General features: G+C 35.2%; 1 protein-coding gene across 8 annotated transcripts in view; it reads left to right on the top strand.

The window, feature by feature from the left end:
• Positions 1–15,229, top strand: part of SCLT1 (sodium channel and clathrin linker 1) — a 286,904-nt gene that overhangs the window by 71,658 nt on the left and 200,017 nt on the right. For all 8 annotated transcript variants that reach the window (XM_069105365.1, XM_069105363.1, XM_069105360.1 and 5 more), the window contains 2 exons: positions 2,199–2,321; positions 6,313–6,378. In XM_069105365.1, coding sequence (XP_068961466.1) covers positions 2,199–2,321; positions 6,313–6,378 — 189 coding nt within the window. The remainder of the gene's footprint in view (positions 1–2,198; positions 2,322–6,312; positions 6,379–15,229) is intronic.

The following is a 15,229-nucleotide window of genomic DNA, read 5'->3' as shown; positions in this document are numbered from 1 at the left end:
AAGTAAGAAGAATCGAGCGATATTGTTCTGTTTTTTTTTTATTTTTAAATATCTTTTCTCCCCTCCTCCTTCTTTTCTCCTCCCTCTCCTCCCCCCTCTCCCTCCCCCCCTCCCCCCCCCCCCCCCCCCCCCCCCCCCCCTTCTTCCTCCTCCTGCTGGTCAAACTTACAATTTACTATGGTTTGTTCAGTATTACACGTATCTGCTTTGTGACTGCAGGTACAGGATTATGGTCAGCTTTTAGAGAACTTGATTTCCCATAGTTCATCATCTACATTTACTTAATACTAACTTTTGATTAATTTTTCATGTGTAGAAAGACCACATTCCTGATGAAGATCCTTTTTGTGTGTCTATTCATTTGTAACTATGCTATGTGCCTGAAGGATTTGTTTTGCCAATCCCTGTAAGTGTAACAGTTTTTTTCTGTAATTATATGCATATGTTACTCTGCCCTCCCCCCACTGCCCTCCACCAAGTACATTTTTTCCTAGGTATATTCTGTCCATGGACTATACTGAGACATACCATTACTATTACTTTAGTTGTCAAAATGTCCTTTTTTTTAAAAGTTGCAGTTCTATATAGCATTTCCTTCTTTTATTTATAAAGTAAACAAATATCTTTTTGTAGAAATAAACTCTCTTAGATTAAAACTCCCATTCTGTTTCTCAGATTTTATGAATTTAAGGAACAAGATAGGTAACTTAAACTGAATACCAAGCACCCAATCTGCTGTGGCATTGTTTTTTCCTATTACTATCCAGTGGTTAAAAGGCAATACCACAACATGCTCTACTTGAATCTTGGTATGGAGCTAATTGAACAGGAATAAACAGATAATATGAGATATGTGGGAGTCTTCCTAAGGAAACTTAAAAATAAAATGCACCATATTGTAATAACTCCCAAGTTGGCCATTTTTTTAACTTTAAAATTACCATTGACTCTTTATTTCTACAAATTAAGGACATATTTCACTGAAAATTTTCCAGAAACTGTAGCTATCTCCTTTTATTTCCTTTTCCCTTCTTCCTTATCTTTCCTTTCCCCTCAACATCTCTCCTTCCCTCTCCCTCCCTCCCTCCCTCCCTCCCTTCCTTCCTTCCTTCCTTCCTTCCTTCCTTCCTTCCTTCCTTCCTTCCTTCCTTCCTTCCTTCCTTCCTTCCTTCCCTCCTTCCTTCCCTCCTTCCTTCCTTCCTTCCATCTGTCCTCCCTTTCTTCTTTCCTTCTTCTATCTATCTACTCTGCTTCTCTCTCTGTGTCTCTGCCTCTCCCTCCTTCCTCTCCACTCCCATTCTCTCTACTTAAGGAGCCTATAATCTACTTTGGTTTTTTGAGCATTCTACATATTCTTTTTATGATTTCAAGTAGAGTGGCTGTTTACTTTTTATAGAAGTATCTTTTCCATAATTCACCATTTTCAGTTTTGGGGCTTAGATAATAGAAATTTACATTTTTCCTGATCCTTTTGCTCATTTTAAAGTAAACGCTAATATTTGAACTTCCTTGGAGAGCTATTTAAGGGAACCACTAGGCTGTTGAGTAGATGTCTGCCCTAGAGTGGTTTTTTCCCTACCACACCCCATGTAAAACGGTCATCACATTTTTAAGTGTCTTATGTTGTAACAAAACACAGAAAATTATTTCAGCATTCTCTTGGAGGTAGAACTTGGGTGCCAAAATGGCTACTAAGTTGTAATTTGAAAAGATTAGACAGAAACTCTTCTTACAGTCCTTTTTAGCTGAGGTGGTCTGAGGTTTTTACATATTTGAGGAGGATAGCTTTCTGGTTTCATTGAAGACTGATCATTTCTATCTTTTTTTTTTTTTTTAAGCAATTGGGGTTAAGTAGCATGCTCAAGGTTACACGGCCAGTTATTTCTGGGTGTGGTGCTAAGTATCTGAGCCCGGATTTGATCCCCAGGTCATCCCAACACTTGGGCTGGTGCTCATACTTGCTGATCCACCTGGCCGCCCCGATAATTTCTATCTTAATCAATATATTTCATAATTCAGTAGTTTAGGGGATTAATGATATCCAACAAAATAATAAAATCTTTATAAATAAAACAAGTAAGATTTAAAAGTTTAATTTATTCTTATTTTAAAGAAAATGCTGTCATTCAGAAGGCTTCATCTGTACTGTCCTATGACCAATTAATACAATTAAAATAGTAATAATTTTTTTTTTATAGGAGAAAAACCAGGCTGTGGAACTCTGGCAGACAGTTTCACAGGAGTTAGACAGACTACAGAAGCTCTATCAAGATCATATAACTGATGCCCAAATTTACGTAGTTGAAAGACAGAAACAAAAGGTAATTTTCATTTTTATTCTTATGATATCAGAAAATGGTTGCATTTTTTAGTTTTAGGGAAAAATGACTAATTAAAATTAAACATCTGTTCCTCTCTTTAAACTCATATCTCTTCCAAACTCTCCTATTCATGTTAAATTTAACACTATGCTTCCAGGCACCAAAGGTCATATGATCTTAGGGCCTTACCTTATCTTATTTCCTTTTCACTTATATACAGTAAATTACCAAGTCTTCTCAATTCTTTCTTTACAACGTCTCTCACATATGTTCCTTTCTCTTCATTCATATAACCCCTAGTTCAGGCCCTCACCATGTCCTAGCTATTACATGTTGTTAACCCCTGATGAATTTCCTTGAATCTAGTCTCCCTCTTCTCTAATCCATCCAATGTTTTACACTGATAATACTAAAACACAAATCAGACTATTTTTATTTTTTTTGCCTTTTGGAGGGCAGTTGGGGTTAAGTAACTTGCCCAAGGTTACATGGCTAGTTTTTGTGTGTGGGTGGTTAAGTGTCTGAGGCTGAAACTGAACTCGGGTCCTCCTGACTCCAGGGCCGGCACTTTACTCACTGCGCCACCTAGCCGCCCGATCAGACTATTTTTAGTAGATCCCTATTGCTTTTAAAATAAAATACAAGCTATTCAATATGGTATTTAAAACACTCTACTGTCTGGTTTCCACTACATTTTTGGTCTTATTTCTTATTTTGTTACTTAGAAACTCTGTTCCAGTCAGACTTGCTTACTAACTATTCCTCTACATCATATTCTATTTTCTGTTCCTTTGCCCTAGTGAGTCCCATGACTAGAATACTTTTTTCCCTCACTTATGCTTTATAAATTCCTTCAAAGCATAACTGAGGTTTCAATCCCCACACAAAATTTTTCAGTTCTTGTATCTATGAATATTCTATGTATGTAATATCTTCTGTCTGTGTTTTATTTCCTCTTCCTCCCCCCCGGAGGGGGCGGGGTTGTAATGTTGCTGTAAAACTGGTACTACATATGAGTTCAGTTCCGCCCCTGGGGATCCCAGACCTGTGGCCTAAAGTTTCAATTACTACCACTTCCTCCCTCAGTTGCTAATGTTTGGAAAGGAAGCATTTTCACCAACATCACCCTTCTTTATTATAGAATCTTGGAGAATGGAACCTCTAGCTAATTAGTTCTTCCCCTTTTCTATAGTTAATAGACTCACACCTCCTGTTCCTTTTATCCCTAATGATGAAAAATAACTTTACCCTGCTATTTCCCTGGTGCGTTTTAAAATTTTAAGCATGATATTTTACATTAATGGTGGTGGGTCTGGAATCACTTCAGTTCAAATCCTACCTCAGACACCTAGCTATGTTATGACCCTGGGCAAATCACTTTATCTCTGCCTGCCTCAGTTTCCTTATCTGTAAGATAGGGATAATAATAACACATAGCTCCCAGGGCTGTTGTGAAGATAAAATGAGGTATTTATTAAGTGTTTTGTAAAGCTTAAAGTGCTATATAAATGCCATTGATCATCATTAGTCATCATCATTACTGTTACATTCAGTCTTAGTTTGACAGGCTGTTGTAGCTCGTCAGGATTTGTTTATTCTGAATTGTCCTCTAGCATATCATCTCTCTGTTTCAGCACTGTCATTTACAAATCTGAAAGAAATGTTTCTGATGTATTCATTCTCATTGTTAACAGATAATGAGTAAGATAGAACCAAATGAAAAACAAAATTAATTAACTTGTTTTAAAATTGTGAAGCATTCAAGCATTAATCCCCCTGAAAAGAATTTTTTCATATGAGTGTAGAGTGTAAATTTTTTTCTAACTGAAGTCAGCAGTAATAACCATAATTATTTTGATAGTCTCTATAAGAGGTTCTCCAGTCTTGGGAAAGATACATGTCTTTTTTAATTTGTTTGTCTTGTTTTAATATTTTATTTTTTTTCCAATTACATGTAAAAATAAGTTTTACCCTTCCTTTTTTTACAAATTTGAGTAACAAATTCTCTTCTATCTTCCTTCCAACTGACTCTTTCTTGAGAAAGCAAGCAATTTAATAAAGATTATACATGTGCAGTCATACAAAATATTTCCATAATAGTCATACTGTAAAAGAGAACACAGACAAAAAAACCCAAGAAAAATAAAGTTAAAAAAAAAACCCAGTGTGTTTCTATCTGCCTTCAGATTCGATTAGTTCCTTCTATGGAAGCAGATAGTATTTTTCATCATAGATCCTTAAGAATTGTCTTGGATTACTGTATTGCTGAGAATAGCTAAGTAATTCACAGCTGATCATTGTACAATATTTCTGTTACTGTGTACAATGTTCTCTCAAATTTTGCTCACTTCACTTTACATCAGTTCATGTAAGTCTATCCTGGTTTTTCTGAAACTTATCTCCCTTGTTATTTCTTTTTTTGGACAATACTATTCCATTAAAATAATTTACCCAACTTATTCATACATTCCCCAATTGATGGATATCCCTTCAATTTCTAATTCTTCTTTACCACAAAAAGAACTGCTGTAAACATTTTTGTATATTATAAGTCCTTTTTACTTTTTCTTTGATCTCTTTGGGATACAGTCCTGGTGGTGGTATTGCAGTATTAAATGGTATGCACAGTTTTATAGCCCTTTAGACATATTTCTAAATTGTTCTCCAGAGTGGTTGGATCAATTCACAACTCCACCAAGAGTACATTAGTGTCATACTTTTCCCTCATTCCCCTACATTTGTAATTTTCCCATTTCTGTCATATTAGCCAATCTCACAGGTGTGAAGTGGTACCTCAGAGTTGTTTTAAGTTACATTTCTTCACTCAGTAGTGATTTAGAGCATTTTTTTCATATCACTATTAAATAGCTCTGATTTCTTCATCTGAAAACTGCCTTCATATCCTTTAATTTTTTATCAGTTGGGGAATGACTTGTATTCTTATAAATTTTATTCATTTTTGTATATATTTGAGAGATAGAGGCTTTTATCAGAGAAAATTACTATACATTTTCCCCTTTTTTATTACATTAATATATATTTGTGGAATGAAACAAGCATTTATCCATAACAATATAAAAGATGATTGTATGTGAAAGTGCCAATCTATCATGCACAACTTGCTATTTCTTTCAAATATACAACAAAATTATCATGTAAATTTCTTCTTTTTTCCTCTCCTCCTCTAACCTCCTCCTTAAAGATTACTACCATTAGACACAAGTAGGGGTGTGTGTATGTGTGTGTGTGTTTGTGTGTGTGTGTGTGTATGTATAATATATATGTATCTGTGTAAAATTATTTTATACATATGTTTATCAGTTCTTTCTCTGGATGCAAATAGCATCTTTCTTCATAAGTCCTTTTTAATTAATTTAGGTATTTATAATAACCAAAATAACTTACTCAAAGTCATTCTTTTTTATTTTTATTTTTTGCCTTTTGGAGGGCAATTGGGGTTAAGTAACTTGCCCAAGGTTACACAGCTAGTTTTTTTTTTTTGTGCGTGTTAAGTGTCTGATGCCAGATCTGAACTTGGGTCCTTCCAACTCCAAGGCTGGCGCTCTACTCACTGTGCCACCTAGCCTCCCCTCAAAGTCATTCTTAAAACAATATTGCTGTTGATGATTGAATTTTTAAAAATTATTGAACATAATTTTTTCCCCCAGTTTTCAGGCATGATACATTTCACTCATCTATCTACAAACAGATAAGTTTCTACAAAAGTCTAAGTTACTATATGTAGGCCCATAAAACTTGAATACATTAGTTTTTATTTACATTGGTCCTTTAGTCTGTTAAAATGATTCTTTCTTTTCTGCTTCTTTGACCCATCTGCTACAGCATCTTAATAGTATTTAACATGTGAAAAATTAAGGGGAGAAAATTTGAGCCTTAAACATAGTGTTTGCTTGTTTTGCATTGTTTTTGCTTTCATCTGAATTTCAAACTTGTTTTGGTCAGTAATCAGACATTTCCATTTCCATTTTAGGATCGGCTGACTAACTTAAAGCAACTGACACAACAACTTCATGTAGCTAATGAGAACATAGAAATGGTAAGTGAAAATATCTATTGAATATAGAGAGAAATTAAAAAATTGCCATAGAAAGAGCAATTATCATTAAAATAGATCTCTATTAATGGCTTTTGTTATGATGTTCCCTACATTTCACACTGCATCTGTCCTTATCACTTCTTCCAGAGAGCAGTCTCTAATAATAAACAAAATAAGGAAAAAGGGGAAAGTAAACTAGAAGAACAAGCTAACAACACTGAAAAAAACTTAGGTTGTATGTAGTATTCCACACTCATGGAATCACCTTCCCTTCCCCCTCCTTCATAAAAGGAGTTTGGTGAGCTGTCTTTTCATGTCTCTTCTTTGGGGCCAAATTTAATCTTTATCTCACAGTGTTCAACATCACTTGTTCTGTGGTTATTGCTCTTTCCAATGATGTAATTGTTTTTGTAGTACTACATTGTGTATAGTATTTTTCTGGATGTGCTTACTTCACTTTGCATTAACTCATACATGTATTTCCATGGTTCTCTATATTCAATATGTTTATAATTTCTCATGGCACATTAATACTCTGTTACATTCATGTGCCGTAATTTTTAGACATTCCTTAATCAATGGCCTTCTACTTTGTTTTCTGGTTTGCTACCGAAAGAATGCTCAGCTTATAAATATTTTGGTGTGTATAAAGCCATTTTGTTAATGACTTCTTTAGAGAGGAAATATCATTTGTTAATACTTTGTCAAAGGAACCAATTTGGGAAAGGAATTTGTTAACAATCTTAAAATGAATCACAGTTTCTTTCTCTTTCATTTTCAGTAGAATGGTTCAAAAACTCAGTGCCAGAAATATGTATGTGTGTATAAATATCTATATCTGTCTGTTTCTGAAACCAGTTATTGAATAATCAAATTAAATAGTCATCTAAAAATACTCTTCTGTTACTCACAGAGCCTCCCCAAGAAAATACTGCATAACAGTTCAGTTCCTTTTCTCTAGTATTCAGTAAGTAAGTAAGTACGTATGCAATAAGATGCAAGGTTCTATACTAGATTCTTGGACTACAAATATGAAAAATCCCTGCCCTCAAAGAGCTTACATTTTCTGAAGTCATTTAGATGTTTGTTGATCTATAATATTAATGAGTGGAATTTACATACTGTTTCAGATTTTACAAAATGTTTTACATATATTATCTAACTTGAGCCTCACAACAACCCTGTGAGATTGCCCTAAATCTGGTGCAGCTAAATTGCTGAGTAGTCCTTTTCTCTGAAATAGTTATTCTTAATACTCTACTTCTGCTGATTTTTACAATTTGATCTTCCTTCTTATCTCTCACCTTACTTTCTTTTTACTCCCTTCAGCCCTTTTCCACCTCTGTCCCTTTTCCCCCTTCCCTTTATCTTCTTTGAAGTTATTAATTAGAGTTTTATTTTTAATCTCATTTTTGGGTAGTAGGACTATGACATCAAAAGTAGTTCTCTCTTTTTCCTTTATTCATTCTTGCTCAGCTCAATATTACTTCTCTTTTTTATTGATATTCAATGAATAAATCATTGTTCTGATGATAGAATTGTGACATCAGAAGTAAGTCAACCAGTTCTTTTATTTACTTTTTTTTGTTTTCTCTAATAATTTAAAATTATTTTTTGTTTTTATGCTCTTATTACAAAACAGATTTCTAATTCTTGTGTCTACTTAGATACAAAATAAAGGCCTTAATGTATTTTCAAACTCTTTAAGTATTAATTTCCTCTTCACTCATGATATTTTGGCCATTTTATTCCTTGCTAATTGCTCATCAGTAAGATATTGGGGAAAATGAGAGGACAAACTTAAAACAGGCTAATAGAGAATAATGACTTAAATTAACTTAGATTATCAGTGTATTCACTAACTCCTTTTATTCTTACTTCCATTGTAATTTTGAAGTTATTGTTGACCCTAGGTCATATTTATAGTGATGGAAAATTCAGTCATCAAAATTTCACATAAGTATATGAAGAAATAAATCTGGTTATCATTTCTTCAATTACTGAACAGTCAATTTAACTAGTTAAATGTAGTTCTATGCATATTTTCAGACATGTGCCAAAACTGGCTCTGTTTTCTATAGATTTTCCTACATCTACACATGTAGGTAAGTATCTTTATAGAAGTGTCAGAATCAGTTTAATATTCTTTTTCTTGTGTATGTGCCTTATATTGCTTCTCTAGATATATATGCTTATCCACCTTATAGGACAATTTTGTAATATATTAGAAATCACTTTACATTTTTGTTGATGTAGAGAAACATAAAACAGTATTAAAATTATCCAGAGTAGGGCAGCTAGGTGGTACAGTGAATAGAGCTCTGGCCCTGGAGTCAGGAGGACCAGAGTTCAAATCTGGACTCAGACACTTAACATAAAAACTAGCCGTGTGACGTTGGGCAAGTTGCTTAACCCCAATTGCCCTCCAAAAACCAAAAAAAAAAAAAAAGCAAAAATCATCCAGAAGAAAACAAGAATATATGTAACTAAGAATTTCTAATGAAACAATCCTCTTAACATGGGAGTGATAGTTTAAGTTATCAAAGCTATTCATTCCTAAAGATCTGAACTATAATGTATTCTTTCTTAATGTAATGGTTCATCTATTTTATTGGGAATGGACCTGTGATTTTATTAGTATAGAAGGTGAGGAATACAAGTGAGGAATTCCCTCCACTAATTCAGGTCAGTGCCTTTTTCCTAACTGATAGGTTTAAGGAGTTTCCTAGAGCAGAGGTTCACATTGCACATTACAGCTGGCAGCTGTCCCAAATACAATTAAAACCAAATTAGAACATAATTGAGAAATATGTAACAAAATAAATAAAAATATAGTAGAACATAGATAATGCAAATATGTAGTTTTCTAAGTCAGTAAGTGGATCACAGGCCTCCTTGTGTGTAGTTTAGTGGCCCCTTTACTGAAAATAAAAGACAGAAGGATTAAGAGATAATGTGGAGAGAGCCAGCTTTAGAATCAGGAATACATAGCATTAAGCCTTGTTTCTGACATAGTCTAGCTGTGTTTTCTCTATTCTTTTCCCTCTACTTATACCATAGCCACCCTAGTTTAGACCCTCATTACAATTTTTCTGGACTATTGCAATGGCCTCTTAATTGATCTCCTTGCTTCTGTCCTGCACACAGCTAGCTGAAATTGATATTCCTTAAGCACTGACCTGACCACATCATTGACCTGCACAGGAAGCATTAGTGGTGGAGCAGCTAGGTTGCACAGTGGATAGAGCATCAGGCCTGGAATCAGGAGGACCTGAGTTTAAATCCAACTTCAGACATTTGATACTTACTAGCTGTGTGACCCTGGAGAAGTCACTGTAATATTAATGAGAGTTGAAGATCTTCCCCTTCCATTAATAGACCTCAGGTGAGCCCAACAAGAGAAGCTTGATTAGGGGAGGCTAGTTTTTCAGGAAAGCAAATACCTTTTGTTACTTTGCAATTAGGTGGTGTGTCCCAAGGGTTGTTATGACCTGTGGCTCTGAAGAAGGATATGGATTGGTGCTCACTCATTGGAAGAGTGTTCATGTGATTTGGCCAGATGAAACTCTAGGTAGCCGTTAAGGGTCCCCTCTGGCTTTAAAAACTCAGATGTTGGCGCTTCTCTCTAGTATAGCTTTGGTCAGTCAGCTAGAAGTACTGTCCGTTGATTTGTGCTATTTTTTTCTGCTTGTAATTTCTATTTGTATTTTCTCTGAAGTTCAGGGTTCTGACTTTTTCCCCTAAGCTAAGTGAATGATTGATATATGACTATTGACCCCTTTGAGTTGCTTTCCTTTAGGAAAGCTCTTTATTTAAAGCTCTTCATAACCTGTCTCAAATTTCGTTTCCTTTATACCCACTTTTTATTCCATCCTAACTGCCCTCGTCGTTGTTCCATGGACACAGCATTCTGTTTCCCCATCATACCTTTGTTGCTCTCCCTGAGTGAGTGCGTCAGAGAACCCCTCACTTCTTTAGGGATGAAGTTAAGTGCCATTTCCTTTAAGATGACTTTCCTGATTGATTCATTTCTTCATTTCCTCCCCTCCCCTGCCCATTACTCTATGTGTTTTGCCCATATCTTATATTTAATTACTAGTGTCCATGTAATGTCCTGTGATGGAATGGAAGGTCTTTGAAATCAAGAACTGTGCCCAGCACAATCTCTGGCTTATAAGGTTTAATAAATTCTTGTTTGATTGATTTTTATTGCTGAACAAATGTTTAATTGATTGATTGTGTGACCATGAGCACTTTTCAGTATAGGTATTTCTCTAAGACTACAATCTACAGATAGATTGTGTAACTGCATCTATAGAAAAATGTTTACTCATACTTAATATCACAGGTCTACATTTGAAAAAAAATCCAGATTTATGAATAGACAACTAGAAGTTCACCTTCATAGTCTTAGGATTATAGTATTTTTACAGCTTTAAATAAATATTAAATATCCAGTATAAACCCTTCATTTAACACATAAATAAACTCAACTTTTAGCCAACATTAAAGAAGCAGTAAATTGCAAAGCTGGGATTTGAGCCCTGGTCTTCTGGTTATAAATCTAATATTCCTTCACTATGGCACTCTGCCCTTATAAAGTTATATCTAAATTGCCATTCTTGGAGTGAATTTCTACACAGACCAATAAAGTCATAGGTCTCCACCTCTATTTAGTCTATCAGTCAATAAGCTTTTATTGAGCACCCATTATGGGCCAGCCACTGTGCTAAGAGCTGGGGATACAAATGAAGGCAAAAGACAGTCCCTGCCCACAAGGAACTAACAGTCTAATCTAATCCCATTCTTCTTCCCCCAACACCCCCTTCCTCCCCAAAAAAGGATCAGTGAATGAATGAAGCATTTATTAAGCACTAAGGATACATTTCCCACCCTGCTGCACACTTCTCGAATTCATTATCCCCCAGGGACTTCATCATCCTGTGAGATTACATCAACCCTGGAACTTTAACTTCATTAGTACTCACTGCCTCCAGAGCCCCTCTCTCCTTCTGATTGGAGAGGGTGTTAGATTGAAAGAAGAGAGCTCCTCCTAGACCTTTTATTTAAGGAGGGCACCCAAGCCAACCACCTCTTCATTTTCCACCTGGCTGAAGTTGTCTGGACTTCATCATGCCCTCTTGCTGGATATTCTCTTCCCCCAACCTTCTTTTCATCTTCCTTTTATGTGCTGTATTATCCCCTGTTAGGTTTTTAACTTCCTGAGAGAAGAAGCTGTCTTTTGCCTTTCTTTGTATCGTCAGCATTTAGCACAGTGCATGGCATGTAGTTGGTGTTTTAATAAATGTTTATTGACTGAAATAGAGAAACAAGACAGTCTCTACTCTCAAGGAGCTCATATGTGGGAGAAAATACATATTCAATATTTCAGCAGCAAATGACAAGAAAAAGTACTATGGTCTTTAGGGTAGGGTGACAAAGCAGATAATAATGCTCCTTTAATGTGATTTCCACTGATAAAATCATATCGGTTTGTGATGTTTAGTTCTTTGACAATGCCAAAGACTTTGGTGGTAAGAACTTTCCTTTTTAAGTTTTTCAGTAGTTGTAGCTGTTGTAACTGCAGGAGCAGTTGCCAGGCTGTATCTCCATAGGTGTTTCATCTTGGGATGATGTGAAGGCACTAGACTAGAAGCAATGCTATTTCCAAAGCTCTTACGTTCAGGGTTCTAAGCTGTCTCCATCAAGGTCTTTGAGGGAAGATGATGGTCAAGGTGGTGGTGTTTTGATTTGCCTAGACAGAACTACAGTCAGCAGGAGCTAACTTCTCCATAGTTTCTCTGGATGATGGCTATGAGGATAGAAGATGATTGCAAGTATCAAAAAGATTTGAAATTACTAGAGAAAGAAAAGAATAATTATATAATCATTGAAAACAATGGAAAATGGCCAAAAAACTTATATAATTTGTGTGTCATTCAGTAAATACTAAATATTTATTAAGTGTCTGCTATGTACTTGACACTGTGCTAAGGACTGGGGATACAAAGAAAGGCAGACAGTCCTTACTCTCAAGGGGTTTACAATCTAGAGGGAAGAAAACTTGTAAACAGTTATGTGCAAAAAAGCTTTAAACAGGATAAACAGGAAGAACTCAACAGAGGGCAAGTGCTAGAATCAGGAGGTATTAGAAAAGGCTTCCTATAGAAGGTGGGATTTTAGCTGAAATGTGAAGGAAGCCAGGGAACTAAGAAGATGGTGAAGTGGGAGAACATTCCATGCATGGAGGAGTAGTCAGTGAAAATGCCTAGAGTTGGGAGATGGACAGTCTTGTTTGAGGAACAACAAGGGTCCATTGTCACTGGATTGAAGAATGCATGTAGGGGTACAAGGTATAAGAAGACTGCAAAATGGTGGTGTAGAGGGCTAGGTTCTGTAGAATTTTGAACTCCAAATATGAGAGATCATCTAATCCATCCTTCAAAATTAGAAGAACTATAATTATAGCCCTGGTGATCGACTACATTTTATTTTCTGATAACCAGTCTAGGTAGGTTCAGAGAATCTCATCACCAAGTTGGCCATAGGGTAATGAATTTTTTGGCCACAGTAATATCTGAAGACCATTTACTGAATATCTGAAGACCATTTCAAATAGAGAAGTTAGTAATATTTGTAAATAGAATAAATATTCATGCTGATGAAATTACAGACCCTTGAAAAATGAGAATAGAAGTACATTTGTTGAATTCCTACACAGTATGCTAATTCCTTTTTACAGCATCTCTCATAGATTGTTCTTCGCATATGACAATCTCTGACCTGTCTCTACACCTTTGCACATACTATATCTGGAATATACTCCCTCCTTATCTTCACCTTTAAGAAGCCTTAGTTTCCTTCAAAGCTCAGCATAAATACCACCTCCTACACAAAGCTATTCCTGCTCAGTTGATGGTACTTCCACCTTCATATTTACTTGATATATGTGTGTGTGTGTGTGTGTGTGTGTTTGTGTGTTGTTGGCCCTGTAGAATGTAAATTCTTTGAGGGTAGGTGTTGTTTCATTTTTGTGCTGATATTACTAGCTCTTAACATACTGGCTGCCTTATAGTAAATGTTTAATACTTGCTTGTTGATTGATTGTTTGATTGTCATAGCCATTACTTGAATACCTCCCCTGATGAGAAGTCATGACTTAGAGTATATTGTTGGACAACTCTAACTGTTCACCTTAAATCTAATTCCTCCTTTCATGTGTTGCTATTAATTCTGCCCCATGGAATTTGCTCTTTTTTGAATATTTGTCTTGTCTCCCATAGTTATTTCTAAACAGATTCAGTTCCGTTCTTCAAATGGATGTGATTTCTCTTTTTCTTCAAATTTTTCATCATACTTTATTCGTTCCTCTTCTTTACATTTAACAAATTTGCTTTATATTTTGTTGTTATTTGTGTCCACATTATGCCTCCTATTAGATAGTTACATTGAAGACAGAGGCTATGTTCTATTTACTTTTCACATCTCTAGTTCTTTGTATAATAACATAAATGAAGGCATGAATACTATTTTTTAAAAAGTTTATTTGTTTCTAGTTTTCAGCATTCACTTCTATAACATTTTGAGTTCTAAATTTTTTCACCATTCCTCCGCTCCCCCTTTCCCAAGATGGTATGCAATCTAATATAGGCTATATGTGTACAATTATATTAACATATTTCCACATTAGTCATGTTGTAAAGAAGAATTAGAAGCAAAGGGAAAAAATATGAGAAAGAAGAAACAAAAAAAGGAGAAAATATTATGTTTCAATCTGCATTCAAACTCCGTAGTTCTTTCTCTGGATGTGGATAGCATTTTCCATCACGAGTCTTTTGGGATTGTCTTAGATCCTCAGATTGCTGAGAAGAATTAAGTCTATCAGAATTGGTTATCGTACAGTTTTGCTTTTACTGTGTATAATATTCTCCTGGTTCTGTTCACTTTACTTAGGATCAGTTCATGTAAATCTTTCCAGGTTTTTCTGAAGTCCACTTGCTCATCCTTTCTTACAGAACGATAGTATTCTATCACATTCATATACCACAACTTGTTCAGCCATTCCCCAATTGAATCCCCTCAATTTCCAATTCTTGGCCTCCAAAAAAACAATTGCTATAAATATTTTTGTACATGTGGGTCCTTTTGCCATTTTTATGATCTCTTTGGGATACAAGCCTAGAAGTGGTATTGCTGTATTGAAGGGTATGCACAGTTTTATAGCCCTTTGGGCATAGTTCCAAATTGCTCTCCAGAATAGTTGGATCAGTTCACAACTCCATCAGCTATGCATCAGTGTTCCAATTTTCCTACATCTTCTCCCATACATAAATGCTAAATTGAATTGAACATGATTTCTATATCCCATATCATCTTGGTTTCCCTTCTTTAGAGAATTCTGTCTTGTCAAAATATATTTCAAAATGTGTTCCCAAGAATTTAACACAATTCTCCAAATGTGGTCTAACCAGTACCAAGTATAGTAAAACTTTTAGTTCATATGACTTGCAAACTATATTTCTGGTATCAGCATCGTTCTCCAAATAATTCTCTGATTTTCTTAACTGTTTTGAGAGAAACTTTATCTATACCCAATGATAGTAATAATAGTGATAGTTGACTTTTACGGAACACTTTAAATTTGGGAAAATGCTTTATGTGTTATCATGTTTAAGACTCACACAGCTCTGTGATGTATTTCAGGCATTATTATCCTAATTTTAAGTCTTAGTGAAGTTAAGTGACCATCTCATCATCACAGTGCTAGGAAATATCAAGAGATAGAATTCAAATCTAGGTCTCTACTGATTCCAAGTAATATATGCTTTTAAAGCAAAACAGAACTGTCTTA

The sequence above is a fragment of the Petaurus breviceps genome, unplaced genomic scaffold (genome assembly GCF_028583685.1).
Source record: "Petaurus breviceps papuanus isolate PSGF00001 unplaced genomic scaffold, PetGlider_PUasm1.0 76, whole genome shotgun sequence".
In the NCBI taxonomy this organism is placed as follows: Eukaryota; Metazoa; Chordata; class Mammalia; order Diprotodontia; family Petauridae; genus Petaurus; species Petaurus breviceps.
This window is presented reverse-complemented; position numbering and strand designations above follow the sequence as displayed.